The following is a 12034-nucleotide window of genomic DNA, read 5'->3' as shown; positions in this document are numbered from 1 at the left end:
TCTCGAGATGTCAATAACACGCATGCCTTGTTGTTCTCTGTTTCCTTTTCATGCTGCTTGTAGCTAAACAGAAGCAAAAATCGGTAAGTTTACCTAGACGTAGAGTTTATGAAGCAGAAGGATCCATACCTGCCCCCCGGCAGTGCCAAAAGATAGAGAAGATAGCCGTTGTAAATCTCCGGTAGTCTAGGGTGGGTTGGGTTAGTATCAAATATTCTTGATGGTCTGGGTTGGCCAATTTTGGGGACAATTTTTTATTTTATTTTTTTTAACTTTAATGCATATATTTGGGGCTAAAAGTAATTTAGGTTTCATTAGAAAATGTGCTTTTCTTCTGGCGTTTATAGGCTATTTCCCCCACACAGTTAACTTTGATGTGACCTGAGCGAAAAAAAAAAAAAGACAAAGAGCTCCTCCTAATAATAGGAAAAATTATATATACCTTAGTTTATTAATATCAAATTATTAAATCGATTAATTAGTTTGACAGCATGAAAATAGACAAGTTTACAATTGACTTGCCTTTTCTATTTGCTGTCATTCTCCTGAAATGAGAGCTTTTATCTGTCATTGGGTACAGCTTGTTTCCATGGAGCTCGGCCACTAGTAACTGCCTATACCCTGGCCCAGAGTAGGCAGTAGTTACATGCCAGGAGAGGGTTTAACTCCTAGCATACCAGACAGCTCTCTCCAGCCCATTGATTTCAAAATAACATTTAGCTACTCACCTCCCTCTAAGCTCCTGACAAGTTGCTGTTATAAATCTTGCAAAATCATCAGTCTCCACCATTGTCTGCTTTCAGATCAGGTCTTCTAATCATGGCTCTCACTTTCCTGAGCCATGTGTTTGTTCAAATCCCCTATTATCTCTATATGTAAATTAGTTATATAAATGTAGACTCCCGACCACTGATAACCGAATGTATTACAGCAGAACTTGTGCTGAGCTTTATAGTTCTACTAGTCACCAGGGCGGTTTCTCAAGGAGAGAGCCCGCCCTACCAGAAGGCGGGAAGTGAGGAGACTGTAAGGAGACAGCACAGCTCTGCGCTGCTTAAAAGACACCTTGAGAGTATACAACTTTACTAGAACACCCTGCCAAATACATCCCATATGCAGTAGGCTAGATTAATCATACAGATACTATACACACATTAAAAAAAAAAAAACATTTTAAAGCAATAGAAAGTTAGTTCAGGCCTTTTCCAATAATTTTCAGTCTTTGCAGTTGGCTTTTGTTGCTTTATGTGCTTTATATACATCTTCTGCCGACGTCTTCTGTGTGTCTGTCTCACATTCATTGTTGTATAATGTAACAGTACTAAAAGTGTGAAAAAATGTCAACAAAATGTGAAAAATTACCTGTGAAAAGTTTCTTTTCAATCATTCTAACACTGGGTTTTCTGTATTAACTATGGGATTGTAAAATCGTGTGGATGCTTTATTGAAGTAGAATACACGCAGTGTTACTGTTATAAATGATTTCTACTGTATATGTCTACAAATAATGCACATAATTGTTGAGTGACTTTGTAAATACATTGCATTACTTGTCTAGCGCTGCTCTTTATTATACTCCAGAGCTGGATTCAAAATTCTGCAGGTCGTCACTGAAATAGTCAAAACGATTGCCCAACAGTAGATGTTGTAGGAAAGCAATGTCAGTCTTGTTGGATTTTAAAATGCCCAATCCCTTCTTTCTAACAGGAAATAATAAGTCTCCTCTAGAGTGTCTGAACGTGGTTTACACCCCTCTCCCCATATACTATCTATTAAAGCCATATAGAGGTGTAATCATGACTGATAACACCTCTATACACAGCTGATAACACAGGATTTACTAACCACACTAGGCAATGGCACAGCTCACCTCCTCCCCCTCCCTTCACAATCACCCTTGCACACGCTCATTAGATGCTTCAATACAAAAGGTAGGGTCAAAGTCTGTTCCTTGTTGCTAATGTATATGTATTGTTTCCTGAACTAACAGGCAGTTAGTCTAAAAAAAAAGCCCGAGGTCAGTGTAAAAATGTCTAACTTAATTTTAATATAGATTGTTATATGGAAAAAACATTTCCAAAATAATAGTAATAATAATACATTTAACACAAGACCCTGAATTAAACAATAGGTAATTTTAATACCCTTTACGTTAACCGCTTTCCTAAACTTTTGATCAACAGTTTATAAATAGAGATGAGCGAACTTGTTCGGAAAACGATCACCAATCTCAAAGTTGGCATGAGCGTAGCACATTCGGAGTCGTGTTCGGATTTCCGAGCATTTTCCACAAAATTCGGGAAATGATCGAGTTTCCACTAAGGCTGTGATCCTACCAACTGTTCTGAACGGCGGCAGCGTTACCGCCGCTAATATCGTTACCGTCGGTCACAGCGCTGCGGGGTCACGCTGTCAGATGTCAGCGTGACTCTGCAGATGTGACTGTGACCCACGGTAAATATCTTACCGCAGATCAGAAGGCGCCAGATGATCAGAGTCTACTACGGTAAATCGTTGCCGCTAGTCCGACAGCCGCGGTACACAAGTTGTCAAATAACAGGGTGAGCCCGCAGCTGTGATCGGAGATAAAAAGTTTACCTTCGGTCACTGGCATCAGTTGATGGGACTACTACTCCCATCAACCTACGAATGATAGCAGGCACAGCTGATGGGAGTATTCACCAGCCTGCACCTGCACTCTAAATACATTATTTTTTAAAAACGGCATGGGTTCCCCAGTATTATTGATAACCAGCCAGGAAAAGCTGACAGCTGCATGTGCAACCCTCAGCTGTCAGCCTCAGCAAGGCTGGTTATCAAGAATAGAGGGGTCGCCATGCCAATTTTTTTAAATTATTTAAATTAATAATTTAAAAGAAAAGAGTGTGATCCCCCTCCATTTTTGACAACCAGCCAAGCTAAAGCAGACCAGGGAAAGGGACTAATATTCTAATACTGGTAAGGGGCTGTGAATATTGCCAACCCAGGCCTAAAAATAGCAGCCCACAGCTGCCCAAAAAAGGCACATCTATTAGATGCCCCAATTCTGGCGCTTTGCCAGGCTCTTTCCACTTGCCCTGTAGCGGTTGCTATTGGGGTTCATATTTGTGGGGTTGATGTCGCCTTTGTATTGTCGGGTGACATCAAGCCCATGGATTAGTAATGGAGAGGCGTCTATAAGACACGTATCCATTACTAATCCTATAGTTGTATAGTAAATAAACACACAGCCAGAATAAAGTCCTTTATTTGAAATAAAACAAAGCACACTCTTGCTTTTTTATTTAAAAATAACAAACGGTTATTCTCACCTAACGCCTATTCCACCGAAGCCAACTTCTGCTGTAATAAATAAATAAAAAGCAACCATATCCCTCACCTGCCAATTGTTCTGTCTGCTCATTCAAGTGACTCTGGTACTGTTCTGGTAACCGAACCTTTTTTTAACTGTTCATCGAACCCGTACATCCAGGGGTTCGCTCATCTCTATTTATAGTTACTGTCGATATTAGCAAATTAATTAATCAAAGTGTTTGTACCAAAGTATTAACTTATCCGTTATTGATATAATAAGGGATAATTCATTGATCGCTGGACGTCCAGCCATTGGGACTTTCACAGATCCTAAAACCCAAGGCTCTGGAGAACCTTGTCTGAATGGAGCGGAAATCCACTAGGTACACCTCCACATCATTCATTCTCTATGGGACTGCTAGAGATAGCTATTACTGATGAGAGAGCGTGCTGGCATAAGATGTTATCTGAGCAAGCTCGGGTGCTAACAGAGTGTCTTCGGCGTGTTCGAAAAATATGTTCGAGTCCCCGCAGCTGCATGTCTCGTGGCTGTTAGACAGCCGCAACAAATAATGGGATCACCTGTTTGTTAGGCAATCCATACATGTTTTGCGGATGTTGAACAGCCGTGAGACATGCAGGTGCGGGGACTCAAACTTTTTTTTTCAAGCACGCTGAAGACACTCGGTTAGCACATGGGCATGCTCAGATAACACCTTATCCCAGCACGTTCGCTCATCACTAATTGTTAAGTACTATATTTGCCATTTCCAGGAGTCCAATAGAGAATGAATGGAGCGTAGATTGGCTTAATCGATTCACCGTTTCGTTCAGAGGTGACTCCATAAAGCGCCATTCTCAGGCTCAGCAGGGTTACCAGTGGTCGGCCCATAAATTATGCCATAGGGACAAAGCTTTAAATTCATTTATTTATAGAACGTTCTTAAAGGGGTTGTTCAGACTCTTAAGAAGAAGGCAGGGCTTGGAACGGATTTCTGCACCGTGTGAATGACTTTCTGAACGCTCCCAATAGATGAATGGGATAGAAGCATGCAGACAAAATCTTACAATCTTAGACTACATTCCCACCATGAGTTTTTCGGTGAGTTTTGGATATTGCACCATTTAAGTATAATCGGTTACTTGAGTTTTTTCGAAAATACGCAACATCAAAAACTCATTGTGAGAACATAACCTTACGGCCAGGGAGGAGGAAGACAAATTGGATTTTCTACCTTTTTTTATTTCAAACGTTCAGGATCATCAGATGATGGTAGAAACCGATATAAATGTAGGTGGAACTAAGACAAATCAACGTAAAATAAGATAAAACATAACCTAAACATCAGAGGGGTCTGGGGATTGGTTTTATTATCTCATTCTTTTTTATTTTGAATATCTGGAAGGTTGGAAACATTTTACTAGATGACAGACGCCAGATTACTGGAATTAATATTCTCTTCTTATTTTAATCTTGTGTTCTTGTTGCCTTCTTTCCGTTTTTGTACAGACCGAGCACATTCCTCCTTATGATGTAGTGCCTTCTATGAGACCCGTAGTCCTGGTGGGGCCTTCTTTGAAAGGATACGAGGTAAGAAAGGGAAAATAGGTTAAAGCAGAGAATAACATGATGTGAGATACTGCTTCATAAAACGTTTGCCCAGTATCCTGCCTGCCGGGAATAGTATGATTGCGCTGCCAAGGAGTAGTCAGGACTGCCATCAGAAAAGTACCTGACCCACACGATCAGATTTGCGGGTCATTTTGGGACCTTTCACCATTATCGGTAAATACAGGTTAAATTGAACCATATGTATATATACAGTCATGGCCGAAAGTGTTGGCACCCTCGAAACTGTTCCAGAAAATGGAGTATTTCTACCAGAAAATTATCACAACGACACATGTTTTGTTATACACATTTATTTCCTTTGTGTGTATTGGAACAACAGGAAAAAAAAGAGAAAAAAGGCAAATTGGATATAGTTTCACACAAAACTACTAAAATAGGTCGGACAAAATTGTTGGCACCCTTAGCTTAATATTTGGTTGCACACTCTTTGGAATAAATAACTGCAATCAATCGCTTCCTATAACCATCAACAAGCTTCTTACAACTCTCAACTGGAATTTTGGAGCACTCTTCTATTGCAAACTGCTCCCGGTCTCTCATGGTTGAAGGCGCCTTCTCCCAACAGCAATTTTAGGATCTCTTCTCAGGTGTCTTTGGGATTTAGATCTGAAGTCTTTGCTGCCACTTCAGAACTCTCCTGGGCTTTGTTTCCATCCATTTCTGGGGGCTTCTTGAAGTATGTTGGAAGCAAGTGGAGAAGGGGAAAATGAGAGTCAGCTCACCGCTGATGCCTGTGATCCGGCTGAGGCAAATAAAGAGGAAAAATCCAGTGTGGAAGCAACAACCATGGATAAGGCTCATCGGAGCTGAAACGCTTCGATTGTATTCACTGTGACCAGAACCGCACTTACCATATTTTTATGAATGTGATTTATTTTTTCAATAAAATTGGACATTTTACTTACCTGCTTCCTCACTGGATTTTTCCTCTTGAAGTATGTTTGGGTTCTTTGTCCTGCTGGAAGACCCATGACCTGAGATGCAAACCCAGCTTTTTGACACTGGACATTACATTGCGATCCAGAGGCATCAAAACAACCCCAAAACATCTTTTGAACCTCCACTATATTTGACTGTAGGTACTGTGATCTCTTCTTTGTAGGCATCATTACGTTTTTGGTAAATGGTAGAATGATATGCTTTACCAAAAAGCTGTATCTTGGTCCCAGCTGTTCACAAGACTCTTTCCCGGTAGGATGTTGGCTTACTCGTGTACATTTTGGCAAACTGCAGTCTAGCTTTTTTTATGTCTCTGTGTCCGCAGTGAGGTCCTCCTGGGTCTCCTGCCATAGCATGTAATTTAATTCATACATCGACAGATGGTTCGCGCTGACACCGATGCACCCTGAGCCTGCAGGACAGCTTGAATTTCTTTGGAACTTGATTGGGGCTGCTTATCCACTATCCAGACTATCCTGCATTGCAACCTTTCATCAATGTTTCTTTGCCATCCACATCCAGGGAGATTAACTACAGTGCCATTGGTTGTAAACTTCTTGATTATTTTGCGCACCGTGGTCAAAGGAACATCAAGGTCTCTTGGTATTGTTCCACACACAAAGGAAATTAAGCGTGTATAACAAAATATATGTAATTGCGGTAAGTTTCTGGAAGAAGAACTTCATTTTCTGGAACAGTTTCAAGGGTGCCAACACTTTTGACCATGACTGTACATACCAAGAGTGAATAAACAAGACGCAGAAATGTATATCAGTGGTTGGGCCCATTCATTTTGTAATATTCTAGCTGTACTACTGTGACCCTGGGAGTACTAACATATGTTTTTTTTAACTTCTAGGTGACAGATATGATGCAGAAAGCATTATTTGACTTTCTAAAACACAGATTTGAAGGAAGGTAAGTTGTAGAATGCCTTGTGGGAGAGGAGTGGAACGCATTGGCACAAACTTTTTAGACTTGCTTATTATCTTTTACTTTGCCTATTAGATTTTACTTGTTTTGTATATTTTTTTTACATTTTTTTAGTTCTTTTTTTTTTTTTAAATTGAGGCCTGATTTAAAGATTGCAACGGGGAAACGTCAGAAAAGAAGACCTAATTTCCTACAACTATGTGGAAATAATAAACAGAAATGTGAGATAGCCAAATTCTGTTAGTTGGGGTGAAAAAACCGTTATGACAAAAAATGTGTATTGTGATGAAACTAGTTACTCTGGTGCTGTATATTTGATAAGGTTTTGCCTTTTTTTTGTCTTCAAACAGCGCCACTCTTTTCTATGGCAGTGTCTGGTATTGCAGCTTAGATCTACTCAAGTGAAATAAAGCTGAGCTGCAGTACCAGACAGAGACTATAAACAACGGTGGCGCTGTTCCTGGATAAAAGACGTGTTACTATGTTAATGCTTTTTATATACTTAGTGAAAAATATGCAAAAGGAATGATGTATAAACCTTATACGTCATCCCCTCCAACAGCATATAATATGTCGAGGTGATGTATTGCTTCACTTAAGAGTCTCATAAGTCCATGATGAGATCTGGGTTCATATGTTCACACAGAAAAATATAGGTTGGTCGCAATAGTGGTTATAATTTGTCGGATTTTTTTCCGCTGGATAATTACATTCCCCTAGGATTTGGAATAGCAGCCATGCTTTCAGCCGCTGCTGGACTGATCTGGACAACATCAAGTAGAAAATACTTGTTGGGCAGCCAGAAAGGAAAGCCTTCATCCGTAAAATGTAGGTTCATCTTTAAAACGGTTCTCCGGACACCTAAATTAAAAAAAAAAAACAATAACTTCAAATGATGTAAAATACTAAAAGAAATAATTCTCTTCTTTCACTTGCTGCAGCAGTGACCAAAAGATCACAGCTACAACTAGTGATTGGCAGCAGCGGTCACATACCCATGTAGACAAAGCAGGAAGCACAGAGACTGGCTCTGCAGTTCTTGTCCCACCATTGGCCTTTTGTTTGACTGCAGTGGTCACATGTCCATCTAGAGGCAAAGCAGCAAGCACAGAAGCTGGCTCTGTAGTTCTTGTCCTACCTTGATTGGCGTGTGAATGCTGCAGACAATATTATTGGTCTATTGTTTGACTGCAGTGGTCACATGTCCATTTTGAGACAAAGCAGGAAGCACAGAAACTGGCTCTGTAGTTCTTGTCCTACCTTGATTGGCTGCAGCAGTCCCATGCCTATCTTATTGAACCGCTTAGTTGCTATCGACTGTGGCAGCTTATGGGTTAAAGAGTTAATGTCCTTTTTTTTAAATTATCCTCCAGGCATTGCAAAGTTATGAATTTTCTAATATACTTCATTACTTTTTTTTCCCTCAAACACTACACTGTAGTACTGTGTCAGTGTCCTGTTTTATACTTCTTTATACACTGCTTTCAACTGCTGCTCAGCAAGATCTGTACATTATACTCATACAGTCTGTGTATGGGACTTTTCCAATTTGAGCTTCTCTGTGCCCCATCCTCGGATAGGAAAAGTCCCGTACGCAGACTGTTTGAATGCATTGTGCAGATGTAGTCTGAGCAGCAGTTGAAAGGAGCCTCTAAAGGAGCACAAGCAGAGCGTATTTGGAAGAGAAAGAATGAAAATAAGGTCATAAAATATAGTACAAAAAATGTTTATATTTGGGATGACTGAAGAATAATGAAATAGCCACTGGAAGTATTGCCTGCACCCAGTTACCGGAGAACATATGAGATCAGAAGTGTAGTATGGTGACCTAGGGAGAGGCAAGCAGCGCACAGAGTTAAAACAAAAGCAGCTTCGAGCTTTGGGCGCAGATGGGCTATAATAAAATGTTATTATCAAAATCACTTCCATCAGAGGGGGAGATCTGAAAACAGGAGGCGGCAGTCTGTGTATTCCACCGTTGTCAGCAGTCTGCAGCCTGTATACGACCATCTATAACTCCTGTCTCATCTGTTAAGAGAAACCGTGGGGGAAATATAAGCACCCCTCTCTGTTTTGGGATTTCCTGCTGATCAGAAGAACAGTTCTGCTAATTACAATATATTGAGGAATTGGGATTTATGCAATTTCATAAATATTTCTTCTTACTCCAAAAATAGGATGTCATTATAGATCTTGATTGGGTTTGTGGACATATTTAGGCTTTTTATCATCTTAGAGGAATTGTCCCAAAAATAACATAGATCACTTAACTAGGAAGGGCAATATATACAGTATATAAAATCAGTTTTTAGCATATCTCTTTATAGTGCCTCTGGGTCTCCTTCATTCTTCATAGAATACTTTGAATACTCTGTTAGGCCTGTTTCACACATCAGTATTTTTGATCAGTATTTCATCAGTATTTGTACGCCAAAACCAGGAATGTCTCCAAAATAAGGAACAGGAGTCAGTCTTTCAATTATATTTCTTTCTCGGTAAATTCCATTCCTGGCTTTGGCATACAAACACTGATGCGATATACACACTATTGTTTACCTGCAGCCACCACTAGGGGGAGCTTAGGAGCTTTCTGCATACATTCTACAATAGGCTCATATGCTCCCCCTTCTGGTGATTGCAAGCAGTTTGAATTTTGTATTTTGTGGAGGATTTCTTTTTTGTGTAACCCATAATAATCACACAATTATAGTCACTGATTTGTGTTACTTACTTTATTTTTTTTCCCAGAATATCCATTACTCGGGTCACTGCTGACATCTCACTTGCCAAACGTTCAGTATTAAATAATCCAAGTAAACATGCAATTATAGAAAGGTCCAACACACGGTCAAGTTTAGGTAAGTTCTGCTCAGTTTCTTCTCGTCGATTCTTTTTATTTTTTACATTAAAACTTTATTATTGTATTATTTTTCACAAGATTTCTATAGTTATTACAAGGGTGAACTGTATGTGGAAACAAAGTAGCCCCTTAAAGGGAAACTGTCATTAGGCTTTTGCTATGTAATCTGAGAGCAGCATGATGTAGAGGCAGAGACCCTGATTCCACTTATGTGTCACTTATTGGGCTGTTTTTGTTTTGATTAAAATCACTGTTTTCTCTGCTGCAGATCTAGCAACTCTATGAATGCGGATATCCCCGCCCCCACCACTGATTGGCTGCTTTCTGTGTACAACCTGCATAGGCAGAAAGCTGCCAATCAGTGATGGGGGCGGGGTTATACAGAGCTCATGAATATGGAGTACTACATGGAGGTTTATTAGTCCTCTAGTGATAATCGTGATATTTCAACTTACTCTGCTTGTCCCCTTATGTTGTGAGGTCAAGAACCTTTTCAAAGTGCTTTATGATCCATGTAGTGCTGGACATCTGTTTATCTGACCACAACATTTTATTGGGGCCTGCTGTCTCAATTTAGTTTGATTGATTAACGAGAAGAGAGAGAAAAAAAAACAACAATCCTTAGCCTCCTATATATTCAGACATAGTTTGGGGAAAGCATTTATGCAGGGGGCATTTATGCACACTTTATCGAAGTACAGTTTATCAAAGTACTGGCAGTTATAACATGGCAGTTATACAGGGCAGGAGACAGGTAAGACATTTATATACATCTACTCCCTGTACATTTGGAATACAACAAATATATACCATATGCATTTGTGTAATTTATATCCTGGCCGCTGCATTCACACACATCCACCGCCCTGGCTTTAACTCTCCACACTCCATCCATATCGGCCCCTCGCTTCTTTCCTCTCCTATGTATAGCACTTACGCTCTTTTCACATTGTTAAATTGCACAGATCCAGTCAGTCCCTCCATTCAACATAAGAGACCTCTCACAAATCACTTAACCATCTGCTCACTCTTTCTATCCTCCTTCTCCTAGTCGCAGGAGACATTGCTCCCAACCCTGGTCCCCCATGTTATAGAAAGTCAAACCCCCCAACTGCTACACTTGGAAACCCCTCTAATCTTATTAATATTCCCTGCATGCCATCTGTCTCTCTTAATTGTGCACTTTGGAATTCTCGCTCAGTGTGTAACAAACCCTTCACTCATGACTTTTTCCTTTCTAATTCTCTTAACCTCCTGGCTCTTACTGAAACCTGGATCCAGCAGTCAGACACTACCGTTGCTGCTGCTCTTTCATACGGGGACTACACTTCTCTCATACCCCAAGATCAGACAATAGAGCAGGTGGAGGCGTTGGTCTGCTTCTATCACCAAAATGTACCTTTCAAGTTATCCCTGAACTACCCTCACTAGTCTTCCCTTCTTTTGAGGTCAATGCCGTCAGACTCTACACCCCCTTCTCCATGCGAGTGGCGGTGGTATATCGTCCTCCCGGCCCCTCCCATCAGTTCCTGGATCATTTTGCCACTTGGCTTCCACATTTTCTCTCCTGTGACATCCCTACCCTCATCATGGGAGATTTCAACATCCCCATTGCTCTTCCCCTCTCACCATCTGCTACTCACCTTTTATCTCTAACCTCCTCGTTTGGCCTTTTGCAGCTTACTAATTCTCCAACGCATGAAGACGGAAACCCCCTCGACTTGGTCTTCTCTCGGCTTTGTGCAGTGGATGATTTCGCAAACTCCCCTCTCCCACTCTCTGACCACAATCTTCTTTTATTCTCTATCAAGCATTGCCAGGCCGCTCAGGTCACCCCCACTGCCCATATTTATAGAAACATACAGGCCATTAAAACCCAGAAACTTATGAAGAACTTGCAGTCTTCATTGGCCCCTATCTCCTCCCGCTCATGTCCTGATTCTGCATTGAAGCAGTACAATGAAACACTTCAAAGTGCCCTGGATGAATTTTCACCCGCTATAAATAGAACACCACAACACAGACGGTGACCACCCTGGCACACCCTGCAAACACGTTTCCTGCAGCGGTGCTCCAGGTGCGCCGAACGTCTGTGGAGAAAATCCAACCTACCCGAATATTTCATCCATTATATGTTTATGCTTCGAACATACAACACTGCCCTTCACCTCTCCAAACAAACCTATTTCAACACCCTCATCACCTCACTGTCGAATAACCCGAAACATCTCTTTGACAGTTTTCATTTTCTACTCAACCCAAGAGTACAGGCCCCAACCACGGAGCTCCGAGCTGACGATCTGGCCAATTACTTCAAAGAAAAAATTGACCAGATCCGACAGGAAATTATCTCCCAATCACCTCATACCATGCAC

General features: G+C 40.8%; 1 protein-coding gene across 7 annotated transcripts in view; it reads left to right on the top strand.

Annotated features, from left to right (window-relative positions):
* The window catches only part of CACNB2 (calcium voltage-gated channel auxiliary subunit beta 2), a 383897-nt gene that overhangs the window by 351489 nt on the left and 20374 nt on the right, over positions 1 to 12034 (top strand). For 5 of the 7 annotated variants that reach the window (XM_073581856.1, XM_073581860.1, XM_073581857.1 and 2 more), the window contains 3 exons: positions 4805 to 4885; positions 6726 to 6784; positions 9548 to 9657. In XM_073581856.1, coding sequence (XP_073437957.1) covers positions 4805 to 4885; positions 6726 to 6784; positions 9548 to 9657 — 250 coding nt within the window. Of the gene's footprint in view, positions 1 to 63; positions 84 to 4804; positions 4886 to 6725; positions 6785 to 9547; positions 9658 to 12034 lie in introns of all 7 variants that reach the window. The other 2 variants (XM_073581859.1, XM_073581862.1) reach the window with 1 other exon arrangement.

Source organism: Dendrobates tinctorius, unplaced genomic scaffold (genome assembly GCF_039654945.1).
Source record: "Dendrobates tinctorius isolate UK_male_01 unplaced genomic scaffold, ASM3965494v1 ptg000070l, whole genome shotgun sequence".
NCBI classification, from domain to species: Eukaryota; Metazoa; Chordata; class Amphibia; order Anura; family Dendrobatidae; genus Dendrobates; species Dendrobates tinctorius.
This window is presented reverse-complemented; position numbering and strand designations above follow the sequence as displayed.